General features: G+C 42.2%; 1 protein-coding gene across 1 annotated transcript in view; it reads right to left on the bottom strand.

Moving 5' to 3' along the window:
* The window catches only part of pik3c2a (phosphatidylinositol-4-phosphate 3-kinase, catalytic subunit type 2 alpha), a 43522-nt gene extending 32980 nt beyond the window's left edge, over window positions 1-10542 (bottom strand). The window contains exons 1-2 of the mRNA XM_070830134.1: window positions 10493-10542; window positions 5032-6277 (exon numbers count right to left, since the gene is read on the bottom strand). Of these exons, the coding sequence (XP_070686235.1) occupies window positions 5032-6195 (1164 nt within the window). The 5' untranslated portion in view covers window positions 6196-6277; window positions 10493-10542. The remainder of the gene's footprint in view (window positions 1-5031; window positions 6278-10492) is intronic.
* Between the last annotated feature and the right edge of the window lie 1681 nt (window positions 10543-12223).

Raw genomic sequence — 12223 nt, 5'->3', positions numbered from 1 at the left:
AGGTCTGAGCAGGCATTGGTGCTGTGAGGCGTGACGGCTGAACTGCAGATAGAGCTATTTGTTTGACTGCTGATTATCACTAACCTACAGCTTTTTATCCAAAGGCCAAAGCAAGGGATTAGTAGCCTCACACCATAGGCAGTCGGTGAATGGAAGACTGATGGAGGGGAGAAGAAAGGTAGAGAGAAACCGGTAAAGAAGAAGAAGCGGAAAAGACAGTACATACAGGAAATGAGTAAAAAGTGAAAGCAGTAAGAGACAGAAGAACAAAGAGTGATAGAAGAGAGAGCGTATGAGAAGAACAGTAGATGACGGTGTGAGCTCATGGTAGATAGCCTGGTCTTCACTAAGTCTCCAAGTTCAAGATCATTTGTTCCATTTTACACCCTTCTTCCCACACCACCACATCTTACACTGCACTCTTGCCAAACACAAAACAGTTTGCCAACTTCAGGCTCACTTACAGCCTTCCAAACCCCGATCTTGGAAATACTGGTATTCAAATAACTTCTTGTGATCCATAACTGCAAGTGGAACAACTGGAACTACAATCATGCCTAAGGCAATGCCAGGTTAATTTTGCCATCTGATGGTAAGGTTTACCTACTTTTACATCTACTTTTCTGTGCAGTAGGAGTTACGCTCGTGTTTACTGGTAGATAAAAGGACATTGATTCCTTTTAATGAGGGAAATTCCTCAAAGGACTCTATTAGACCGCATGCTAAGCCAAGCTTGGCTATAAATGGAGGTCTGACCCCATTAACATGTGGCAATATATACAACTTGTAACAAGATTGTATCCAGGATCAATTTCTCCACATTTATATCAAGGTTACAACCAGCAACCTAGCTTTGTTTGCTTGCTTCCTCATCTACTCTCAAGTGTTTTATTTTCATTTCAATTATGCTGGTGGAGATTAAATGTTTTTCAAAGAGTAGAGAGATTATTTATGCGGCTTTGACAAACATATCAATTTACATTTGCATCCGCAATATGCCTCGAACCAGTATTGCAGAGTGTGTTGTGGGACTGCGGAGGATTTCATTAAGCTTTCAGAGAAAGGGTCGAGAGGTGTCTGATGTCTGGATCTGTTCTGTAACTCAACACCAGTGTAGAGACACTGATCAGCCTACACAGTCTGCAACAGCAGAGTTTACCGTCTGTGGCTAGTGAACTTTCATAAAAAACACAAGTGGGTGTTTACTGTCATTACTGACCCTTATTGAGGAAGTCTGAGCATTAAAGTAATTTCTGCACAATCAGTTATTATACCAATTGAGTATAATAACAGTATAACAAGACTTGGCTTCGGAACAGCGCAGTTTTTAAAGCAAGTTCTTGTCAAGCTATCAGATCCATAGTACCAACATCCATGACTGCTTTTAGTATGTCCTCTGGGTTTGATTTTCTCAGCTGGAGAAGGCAACGCGTTCTTTAACGGACTCTACTTAATTCCATCGTGAAATTAATTGAAAACAGAGGCTGTCTGAGGTGGTTGGACCTACTGCATAACTCCACGCTTTGAGAAATGTTTTTGCAGCAATATAAATGCATGTGTAGGCAAAACATTGGTTCAGTCTTTTCAGAGAAGCTAAAGCTTGTTTTCAGGCGACTACAATATTTTAGTCTTTCTTGGAAAGCAAGGCCAAACCTCGACAACACTCTTCCCTCAACCGAGCTGTGTCATCATTGTAATCTGATTCGGTTGGTTCACGCATGCAAATGAGAGAAAGCACCATTTTCAGAAGACTTGCTATGTGGTTCAGTAGCTTCAAGTATTATAGTCTCTGTGGTTGTATGCCAAGCTGAAGTTCCTGTTCTTATGCCCATCCAACATCAGCCTCTCTGCTTTCTGATGTTTCCTGTGCTGGTGGAGCTGTAGTTGCTGCGTTAAGCCACAACATTTGATGTGCTGTGACATTCAGTTTTTTTCTTTTTAATTGACTGCATTTTGACAAGCGTTTTAGGAAGTGGTGGAAATGGTCACATTCAAATACAGGAACCACACTTGTTGGGGGGAGAGGTCCTAAAGCTTGAGTGGTGTGGTGCCTCCAATTGTCAATACTGCTCTTCAACATGACTGCTAACACAATTTTCCACACTCAGCTCGCAAGCTACAGTAAGTAGCTTTCAGATTCCCGACACACCTGCCACCCCTTCCCATGACAACGCTGACATAGAGACGCTACTTTGGGGACTACGCTAGTGACCCTGAGGCATCACGCCCTCCCTCGGCCTGCAGCTGGATTTGTGGTGCATTCAAATGCAAAAAAAATCATATACGGTCCATGAACACATGTGAGAAACTGTATGGAGCAACTATATGCAATCTCCAACATAAAAAACACTGAATAGATTTTTGAAATCTAAGCAGATGCCATTACCTCCCAGATATTTCTTATTTGTATTTATAAATATGTGTTTTTGGGTTGTTGTTTTTTTTTTTTTTAAGTAGCTGCTAACATAGGGGCATCTAATGGAGATCCATTTTATGCTACTTCATATTAAAAACAATTGGAAATCTCTTATTGTGAAGCAATTATAAGAATTTCCTTTATGTCCTATTTGCCCACGTCACAGGATTTAATTACCGTTGCTCCAGGTACGGCATGCCACAAGTATCCAAACTTTATAGGGAAACAGCCTCTCTCTCTTAAGTATAAATAACGAGAGGGGAGTTGTCACATATTTTCTTAGGTCATTGTGATGCTGCTGTGGGGCATAGGGGAGCTGTATGGGCTTGTTCCTGTTTATAACAGCATGGGCGCCGACTGCCAGGCAAGCAGATGAAACAAGGGGGGCAAGCAAACACACATACCATCTCAACCTCACATACGCAAAGACTGTAGACACGGTGTATGCGGATAAATAAGTGAGAGTGCAGAGGGATGTATGCATAGAATACTGAACTAAAAAGGCTCAGGTTACACAACATGATAGTCTGACAAGCAAACGCAGGTTTGAACCTAGACATAACATATAGGCAAGTGTAAACAAACACCAATTCATCCTTTCAAAGACACAGACATTCCTCAACCCTGGAAAACACAGCTGGGTGTACAGACTGGACAAGCTGCCTTTGATAAAAGGGCAAAATATATGTCTGTAGAGTCCAACACTCAAACTGCCCTCGGCTAGTCTTTGCAATGGCCTGTTCAACATTATTTCTTCACATGTTTTTGGCTGTACTGTAACATGATCTTTCCAAATACTCAGTGCTCAGATTGTGTTGAATTTCCTGGTTTTCTGTAGCCATGGGGAATTCTGGAAATAAGGACCTTGTGTAGTGCTGTAAGGTTAATTATCACCCTGGTGTGAGAAACACACCACAGAGACTAATTGTTTGGCCATGACACAGAGAAACACAATCAGCAGGAAATGGGCGTCTTGAAAGCAGCAAAAAAACGGATGCAATGCCCAACAGAACAGCCTGTACAGACCTGGGAAGGGTTTGACCACTGCCAGTAACGTAACGCAATGTCTTTATGGGTGGGTCCCAGTATTGTTTGGATACTGAAGTCTACCAGCTTGTGAAAGACATGCAAGCTCTGAGCACAGAGGTGACTACATACTAACACATTCAGACAGCCAGACTCATCACCATAGACGTTTCACTTCTGTCAGATTATCCGACGGCACATCCGATGAACCATGTAATGTCTTTTACTCACTCGTTTCCAGACAGAAGATGTACAACTTCTGAATAATTTGACTCACAAATACTGAATAAAGAGGAAGATACGTAGTGACAAGTTCATGTTTGGCTGGCAGGCCTCAGTGTGGCTGTACTGCTGAAGACTCAAACGCTCGTCTTGTCTCAGCCCAGAGCTGCTAGCCAAATGACAGATGGTTGTTTAGTTTTTGGAAGAAAAAAAAAAAGAGAGAGATGCCACTTGCCCACAGCACTGTCCCAAATGAATGGTCTAAATATTCATCACAAGAAATTAGATCACTCAAGACTTACATGGCAAAATTAATGTGGTTGTGAGGAAATTGTGGGGTGAAACAGTGGGTAGCTCACCACAATGAAAAACTTAATTACAGGGAGCTCCAGTAAAGAGGATGTTTAGCTTGTGCTAGTGAATAAATGAGGAGCACATATGCAGTTGTAAGCAAGACTTTGATGGGTGTTTTGGCTGAATGAGATGATCCACCATCATCTGCTCCGACTAAACTTCACACTCGCTCGTAAGACGTGTGGTTTTATTGGCAATTTATTCTGCAAGGCATAATTTTGCCTAAGCTGTCAGTAGCATGCAAATTGACATTTCAAAGTGGCACTGCACCAGCAGGTAGCATGTTAAAACACCTGGTCTAGACAGGAAAACATGGTAGCGGGTGATGAATGGCTGCGCAGTGGCTGACAGCTTAAGGACTGTAACTGAACAGTGCACTCACAAGGTGTGAATTTGTAAATGTGAAACAGCGTGCGTGACAGAACAGGACAGAAGTGTAACTAAAAACATTAACCACGGCTCTCTATTGAGCCAGCACCCATAGTAACAGGGTCCTAGGACTGGTACACTTTAGTGCAATGCAGTCTTTCTTGAAATTCTTGAAAATTTGGGTGCAATTCTGAAGTTTTCCTCTATTACATTACAAATCCGTGACTATATAAGCAACAATTAAAAGTTAAAGCTCCTAAACTTTTAAGTAAAGCAGCTCCTTCAGAACTGTGTGGGTGTGGCTTCGATTCACAGTTTACTGTACGTAGTATATTACAAACATTGATAAATCTTGATGTGGAGCTCCCAAGAACATGACATCACCTCTTTTCAACTGAGCCCTTCCCACTTCAGACCAACAAAACAGCTCGGAGAGATGCCTGTCTGTAAAATAACCCAAACTGTTTTAGGGAGAAATGTGTGTGCTCATGTAGAACAGTGTTGGGTATAGAAAGAAGCTGATGGAGGAAATAGGTTTTCAGGGCATTTTATCTTCAGAATTTTCCTGCTATGACATGTAAAAATGTGTACTGTGACTTTTCCTAAAATCTAAAGGTGACATTCACATTCACCTATGATCCTACCTGATTGTTTGGTTTGTGCTGAGAGGAGGTCCCTGGGATGTTGAGGGAGTGACTCCTAGTGACAGCCGCTCCCGTTGATGCTCTCCTCTGCTGTGAGCGAACTGACTGTGATGCTTTCGCCTCCAGCGGGGGGCTGCTGCTATTGCTGTTCCCTTCAGTCTCAAGCACTGCATCCCAAGGATCCCCTGCAGAAACTCCTGGCTCCGTCTGTGCAGCGCCTCCTCCTGCCAGGGATGCTTCCTCATTCTCAGCTTTACGCTTTGTAAGTGGGTCCAGATCCAGCCAGTCAAAGCGGCTAATGCTAGAAGATTCCAACACCGCTGGCTGCTGGGGTGGTGGGTTGGGTGCCAGAGAAGCTGTGCCCACTTGAGAGGAATCTAGGTCAGTGCTGGCCGATTTGCCGTTCTTCAAGTACTCTGAGGTGCTGGCAATCTTGTCAAACAGTTTGGCCATCTCGGGGTCTACAGCTGGCTGCGGGAAGACCATGGCAGCAGCAGGCTGGATCGGAGTGAAGGCCATGAAGGATGGCTGCGGCGCCGACATGGACATGAAGGGGGACATGGTTGGAGTGAAGCCATTCTGAAATGTGCCTGGTTTGGGGAACGGAGCAGAGGGGAACATTGGGGCAGGCTGATGGGTGGGCGTGGACACACGGGAGCTAGATGGGGTGGACAGAACAGGCGTCCACTGGCTGCTCTGGAAGGGAGAGGAGCTACAGGCATGGCCTCCAGGGTAGGAGGCACTGAGGTTAAACCCCAGTAGTGATGAGGGCCGGGTCACTTTGCTGTTTGCCCCAAAGTTTTCATCCAGGAGGAGCTTTTCAAGTTCCTCGTTGGTCAGCTTGTCCACATCAATATCCCTGAACTTGTCCTGCTCTGCCTGCTTCTTGGTCTCTGGGAAGACAATGAGGTCCTTTTCTGGTCTATTAGTAGAGGGTGATGGTTGAGGAGCAGTAGTGGTAGATTTAGATGGTTTTGGTTTTGAGAAGCATGAGGATGCTGCAGAGGAAAATGAGGATGTTGAAGCTGAATGAGTGTGTCTCTTCTCCCTTTGCAATTTTGCTAAAGCCTCTTCCTCCATGCGGAGGGCTTCCTCTTTACCCACAACCCCCTTCGGCTGGGGGACTTCCATCTTGAACCCATTACCACTTGATATCTGGGCCATTCTGTCAACTGAAGGGTGCCATGAGTGTGACAGCTTTTAAGTCAGTGTGGCCCAGTGGGTTGTCGATCAGATCTTTAAACACCTAAAAAAAAAAAAAAAACAACGTTTGAATGAAATACATCAAGACATGGTAAAAAAAAAGCAACCTACACAAGAAATATCTAATAGCATCATGCACTTACATGTTTGAGATCTATTTCTATCAATGGAATCTCTATCAAATATTGTCTACAGTGTGATATGCATGCCTGATGTCTGTCTATGTGTGGTATTGCTGAGCCTTATTATCACCCAGCTATACTGAAAACAAACGGTTATTACTGTGAAAGCTCAAAGAGGAAACTCCTCTCATAAAAAGCTTGTTTACATGTACCAGGATATGACAAGTGTACATAGACTGCATTTATACGGCGCTTTTATATCGAAGCACATCACACCGATGCAAGATGCTGGCCTGGGCATTGAGAGGGACTGGGGTTCAGCGTTGTGCTCCAGGAGTCTGCAGCATGTGGCCAGGAGGAGCCCGGGATTGAACCACCAACCCTTTGACAGAAGATGACCTGCTCTTCCTCCTCAGCTTCCCAAGGTTTCAACTTTGTTTGCCATTCTTTCCCTAGACCTCGTTTGTGTAACCAGGCTTTGATTGCTTATTGATTGGCTGCCATTTGTCCCATATGCACACAGCTAATAATCGGTTGCACTTCTTTTGGAGTCAAGGGCATCAATTAGGTCAAATTAGTGGCACAGACTTCATTACCAGGATGTTCGTGACATTTAAATTGATCAGCTCACTCACAGCAAACTCTGTATTAGTCTAACTTGACATTGCAAGGTGCACATTGTAGTTGTTTGACCAAGCAGCCGGGCTAACCACATACCATAGAAAAGGCTAAAACAAACAATTGTGCAAAGTGATTTATAAGAATGAGGTGACATATGACTCACACCACTTATTGGCATAAGTCCTACTGTGCAGGAAGGCAACTACAATCTATTTATATTAGTGGATTCTTTTTTCTCATCCTGATGTGATCAAGCTGCTTGTTTTTTCCGACGAATCCTCTAAGACCCAAAGTTGATGCGTCCATTCTTGATAGACGTAACTATTTCTGGCTAACCTCCAACAGGAGAGAGCCAAGGATCCGCATCTATAGCATGAGGGAAAAAAAACATTGCTGCAAAGAGTGTTTTGTGGTCCTAAAATGACACAGCGGCTTCTCAAAGCGACCATTCATCGAACGATCACAGACCCAGGGTTGAGTGAGTTCCTTCCCTCCCCAGGCGTCACCGGCCTCTCCTGAGCTTCCCCTCCCATTGTGGTGGAGAAGGCTGGCTGTGCTGGGGCTCAGGCTAGCCTAGCACTATTGTGCAGCTGAGGAATTTGGCATGCTAAGCAGCCCAACGGGTCTCCCTCTCCCTCTCTCTGGCTTTCTCTCACTCTGTTAGCATTATGTTAGCACCATGGCCCAAGATTGTCTTATCAGCTGTGCTAACACCAGCAGGCAGTGACAATGTGGGTGCATTCATTCAGCGTTTGACTAGGAGAGCTTAGTGCCAACTTTGCCAAGAACACAGCTCGGAGACACTGAATGCACAAAAAAAGGCATCGTCTTTTGGCTCCTGCTGTCACTGATGGCTTAATTGTGTGCAGAAGTGTTGCAGGCTCTGACCAAAGTAGTTCATCCGTACATTATTGATTTTGCGCACAGTAAGAATGCATGTTTTGACAGACTAAAGCTTAATAGTTACAGTCAGTGTTGAAGACAAAAGGTCAGAGCTCCTTAGCTGCCAAGTGCCCGAGTTAGTACACTGAGATTTAACAGCAGCTACTTCCTGATTCTGTATGTAAACACTGGGTCTAATTGAGAAACCATGTAATGTGACAGAAGTTTGAACATTTATGTTGGTTTTCTTAACTATTTTGCACTGTAGATTAGGGTTGACTGATCCAATTTAGCTCCAGTTCAACCGTGTGTGTGAAAAAGACAATGGGCTGTATGCTGGACTCAATCTAAGATAACCAAACTCATGACTTAACACAAAAGATCCTGACGCAAGATACCCATATGCTTAAAGTCCTTACATGGCAACATGGGGGGGAGGAAACCCCCACTTGTAGAGAAAACCCAACTGCAGTGAAGACTAATACTGCAAACTCTGTGGCTGCGTAAGGATGGGAGAGCCCAGGTTCTATAAGAGCTTAATTCAACATTTAAGCTTATCATAAGTCTTGCTGAAGTAATCAGGAGGTAACAGTTCCCCGAGCCATAAAGTGAAAATGCAATAACAATACAATACAAATAACAAATCTGACTCTGGGAGACATGATTGAAAGTCACCAAAATGTCTTTTTGTCAACTCCTTAATATACAGTTTACTTTAATTCACACTTAAAGTAGCTTTTATATTGTGAAATCATGTGTGTGACAGCATCACGTATACATTCATCGTTGGCTTGTTCCAGAGTTTCAGTGAAGGTGAATAAATGACGTTCACACTGCCAGTATGACCAGGAGGAATTATTATTACAAGCAAAAAAATGTTTAAATACTCACATGGGCACCGGATTATGGTTTTAAGACAGCAGTGCTGAAATGATTAGCCAGTTAATGATTGGTCAATAGTCAGAAAATCAATTATTAATTGATTTGGCAGCTATTTTGAAAACGTAATGATCATTTGGTTTGCTTTTCGAGTAGAAATGCCAAAAAAACATGTTTGGCTCCAGTTCTTTAGATGTGAGGATTTGCTGCTTTTCTGTTTTATATCATTGTAAATTGAATATCTTTGAGTTTTAGACTGTTGATCAAACAAAACAAGACATTTGGAGACGTCACCTTGAGCTCTGAGAAACTGAGATAGACATTTTATAACACCAACAAATGACTGCTTGATTAATAGAAAAAATAATCAGCAAATTTATCACAATTGAAAATGATCATTTGCTGCAGGAGTTAACAGATTGTGAACTTTTAGGTTCTAAATGTAACTTAACCAATAACTGTGCATAAGTGCAGATGTTAGCAATACGCTCTACAGCGGATCAAAGTACAGGACAACATCTTTAAAAAGGAAAATAAGTAACCAGGTGAAGTTTATAGATGTGAAATCTTCTGTGGTTGTTGGGGAAGGAAACAATGCAGTAAAACCTTTTCTTTTTTCTGTGCCGGGCCATTATGAGGCTGGCCTGTGCAGAACATTAAGTCTATAAAAAGAAACAAAACCTGACAGGACCATTTAAAAAGGACTAAAATCCCAAATGTTGCCCAAAGTCATACAGCTGTGAAACTTAATCTCACAACTATTGAACCCAAAGCATGCACTTAAATAAGTGTAAAGCCCTTTAATGCAGCACTGAACTGCACGTTTGGTGATAAGCAGAGCGACATGCAATCACTGCGCACAATCAGTGCTTGTTATGCATGTAGTTATGCACAATATTAGTATTTATCTTTGCATTTTAATGAGTTACACAGATCAATTCAAAGCAAAACGCTGCGTCTCATCTGATCCTGAAGTGTGAGTGGTTAGCAGAGGGATACTGAACTGTCACGTAGTCACATTTAATAGAAATATTACCGACAGAAGTATGATATATCTGCCTTAAACACACTCACAGACGCACAGAGCTAACACATGAAGAGCTTTGTTGGCTTCAAACAGATAACTTAGCTAGCTAACTAGCTAGCTAGCTAGCTAGCTAACCTGTCGGCTGATGCTCACCTGACACCAAATGATGCGATGTGTGTAAAATGTCAATAAGTCGTCAACATTTGTTTTTCCTCACATCGTTCACATCCTAAAAAAAAAAAAAAAAAGCAACCTAGCTGGCTGTTTATTTCAGATAACAGCGACTTTGACACGTTAATAACACATTAATCAAGCTAACCGACCCGGATAGTCCGGTCAAATGTCACTTCTTGATACTTTGGTCAACGGTTGAAACTTTAACTTCTGACTTTGTTGGATGCTAAGTTGAGTTAGCAGCTAAACCCAACAAAAACGGCAGCAACACAAGCAAACATCTCTCACAGAAACACTCACCCGGATCGATTTTAGACACACACGGATAAGTTACACGACACTTTTTTTTTTTTAGGCACACTGATTTGTTAATTTTAAAAAGTAGCAGAGCCGCTTTGGTCCTGAAACAACAAGGGGGGAAAATGCAGGTTTTGTCGTACAGGAAACGGGACAAACACTACGGAGCAGCAGTCTCTGATTTCAGCCAGCGAAAAGCACCAACTTCACCCAGCAGACACTCAGTGTAAAACACAGAAAAGGTTGGTTTTCTCACCTTTCAGCGGTGCGGTGTTTGGAGCCATTTTTCCTGCAGCTGCATTTTTTCCATCCACTTGCACCGAAGGCACGTCAGTTCCTGTTGAGGAGGCTGGATGGAGGCTTTGGTTGGACACAGTTGGAGAGAGTTTCTGCTTGGATGGGTCGCTGTGCTTGCAGAGTAAGTAAGGAAACAGCCTCACCGTGTGGATGCATGGAGGAAGTGTTGAAGTCAGGAGGTGTGCATCAAGCTGTAGGAGTCCTCCTCCTTCTGCAAGACCACCTGAGACTGTGAGGACAATTCTGACTACATCATGTCAAATATAGCTGTTTTATTTATTACATATTGTTTGTATTCTTCCTCCGCCTTCTGTAAAGGTCCCATATTATAATATAAATACAATACAATATAAAAATCCAGACTCAGGAACTCCTTCTTTCCCTCCGCCATCAGGCTCCTTAACAGCCGATAGGAGTCACTACTACTACCTCCAATGACTGTACTTTATTTTAAGTATTTTTGTCACACATGTAAATATATTTATCACACATGTAAATATATTTATATTTAGCAATAGCAGTTTATATTTACAGTTTATATTTATATGTTTTATATTCTATTCTATCCTCTCCTTTTCACTCTTTGGCATTCGGTGCGGATGGCAAAGCAAGATTTTCATTGTACAGGGAAACTTGTTTCTACACTGTATACATGACAATAAAAATATGTGTCCCCGTGTGCTTAGAAACTTTTTTCTCCTGCTCCATCTTTCAGTAAATGTGTGTGGAAACACCTCGTTTAGATTTGGCTCCGCTTGTGATGTCACAAGGGGATCATGCTGCTCATGTGACCTCCTCCAGACCTTCAGTAGGCTTTGAAGCCAATTTTAGGTGGCGGCCAAACCGTGCTGTAACAACAATGGCGTCCGTCAGGTGATGCCATTGTGCCCAAAAAGTGTTTTTTCTAGACTCACATTGTGAACCAGACGTCTGTTAATCAGCAGAGAGTCACAACCCCCATGAAATGATTCATTTCATCATCATTGATTCATTCAGTCGGATAACATTTGGGAAGTCTAGAAGAGTCAAACAATTCAATTATTTTATTTCCATTTATTATAGCGGAGGTGCATGCTCCATGAGCCTAACAATGTGGCAGATTTGGGTACTTTTACACCCGGGAAGTCAAACTTTTTTGACTTCATGTGCCACTGAGCAACTTTCATGGATCTTTATACATCCATGGTCTCCGCCACTGACAACCTCCTGAATCTACCTTGCTGTCTGCCACTGTTTTTCCCTCACTAACACCAGCTCAGGAGTTTGCTGAGTTCGTCTAAAACAGAGTGTGCAGAAAGAGGCTGAAAAAAGCTGCAGCAGTCCTGTCAGGTATGAGAAAAATAATGTGTTTTTTTGCATATTAAACCATGTAGACCTGTTCTAATAGGACCTCCAAGTTAAACAACAGGTGCCTATATAAATAGAATATAATATAAATAGAATAAAAAAGCTATGCAGTATATACAAATATAACAAAGAGGTTGCACTGTAATAGAATGGATGAAGTGATGAATTATTGCACCAGTCAAAAAAAAGCAGTATTGCACAGACTTGAATGAAAGAAATTAATAAAATTAGGTAATAATATATAAATATATGTAAATAGAAATAACTTTTTATCCCATAGTGCCTGCCACATTTATTCATTTTAGAGAACTTTTTTTTTTTGAAGACTTCCACATTTAATATT

The sequence above is a fragment of the Pempheris klunzingeri genome, chromosome 5 (assembly GCF_042242105.1).
Source record: "Pempheris klunzingeri isolate RE-2024b chromosome 5, fPemKlu1.hap1, whole genome shotgun sequence".
NCBI classification, from domain to species: Eukaryota; Metazoa; Chordata; class Actinopteri; order Acropomatiformes; family Pempheridae; genus Pempheris; species Pempheris klunzingeri.
Note: the sequence above shows the minus strand (reverse complement) of the source record. Positions and strands in the feature narration are given on the sequence as shown.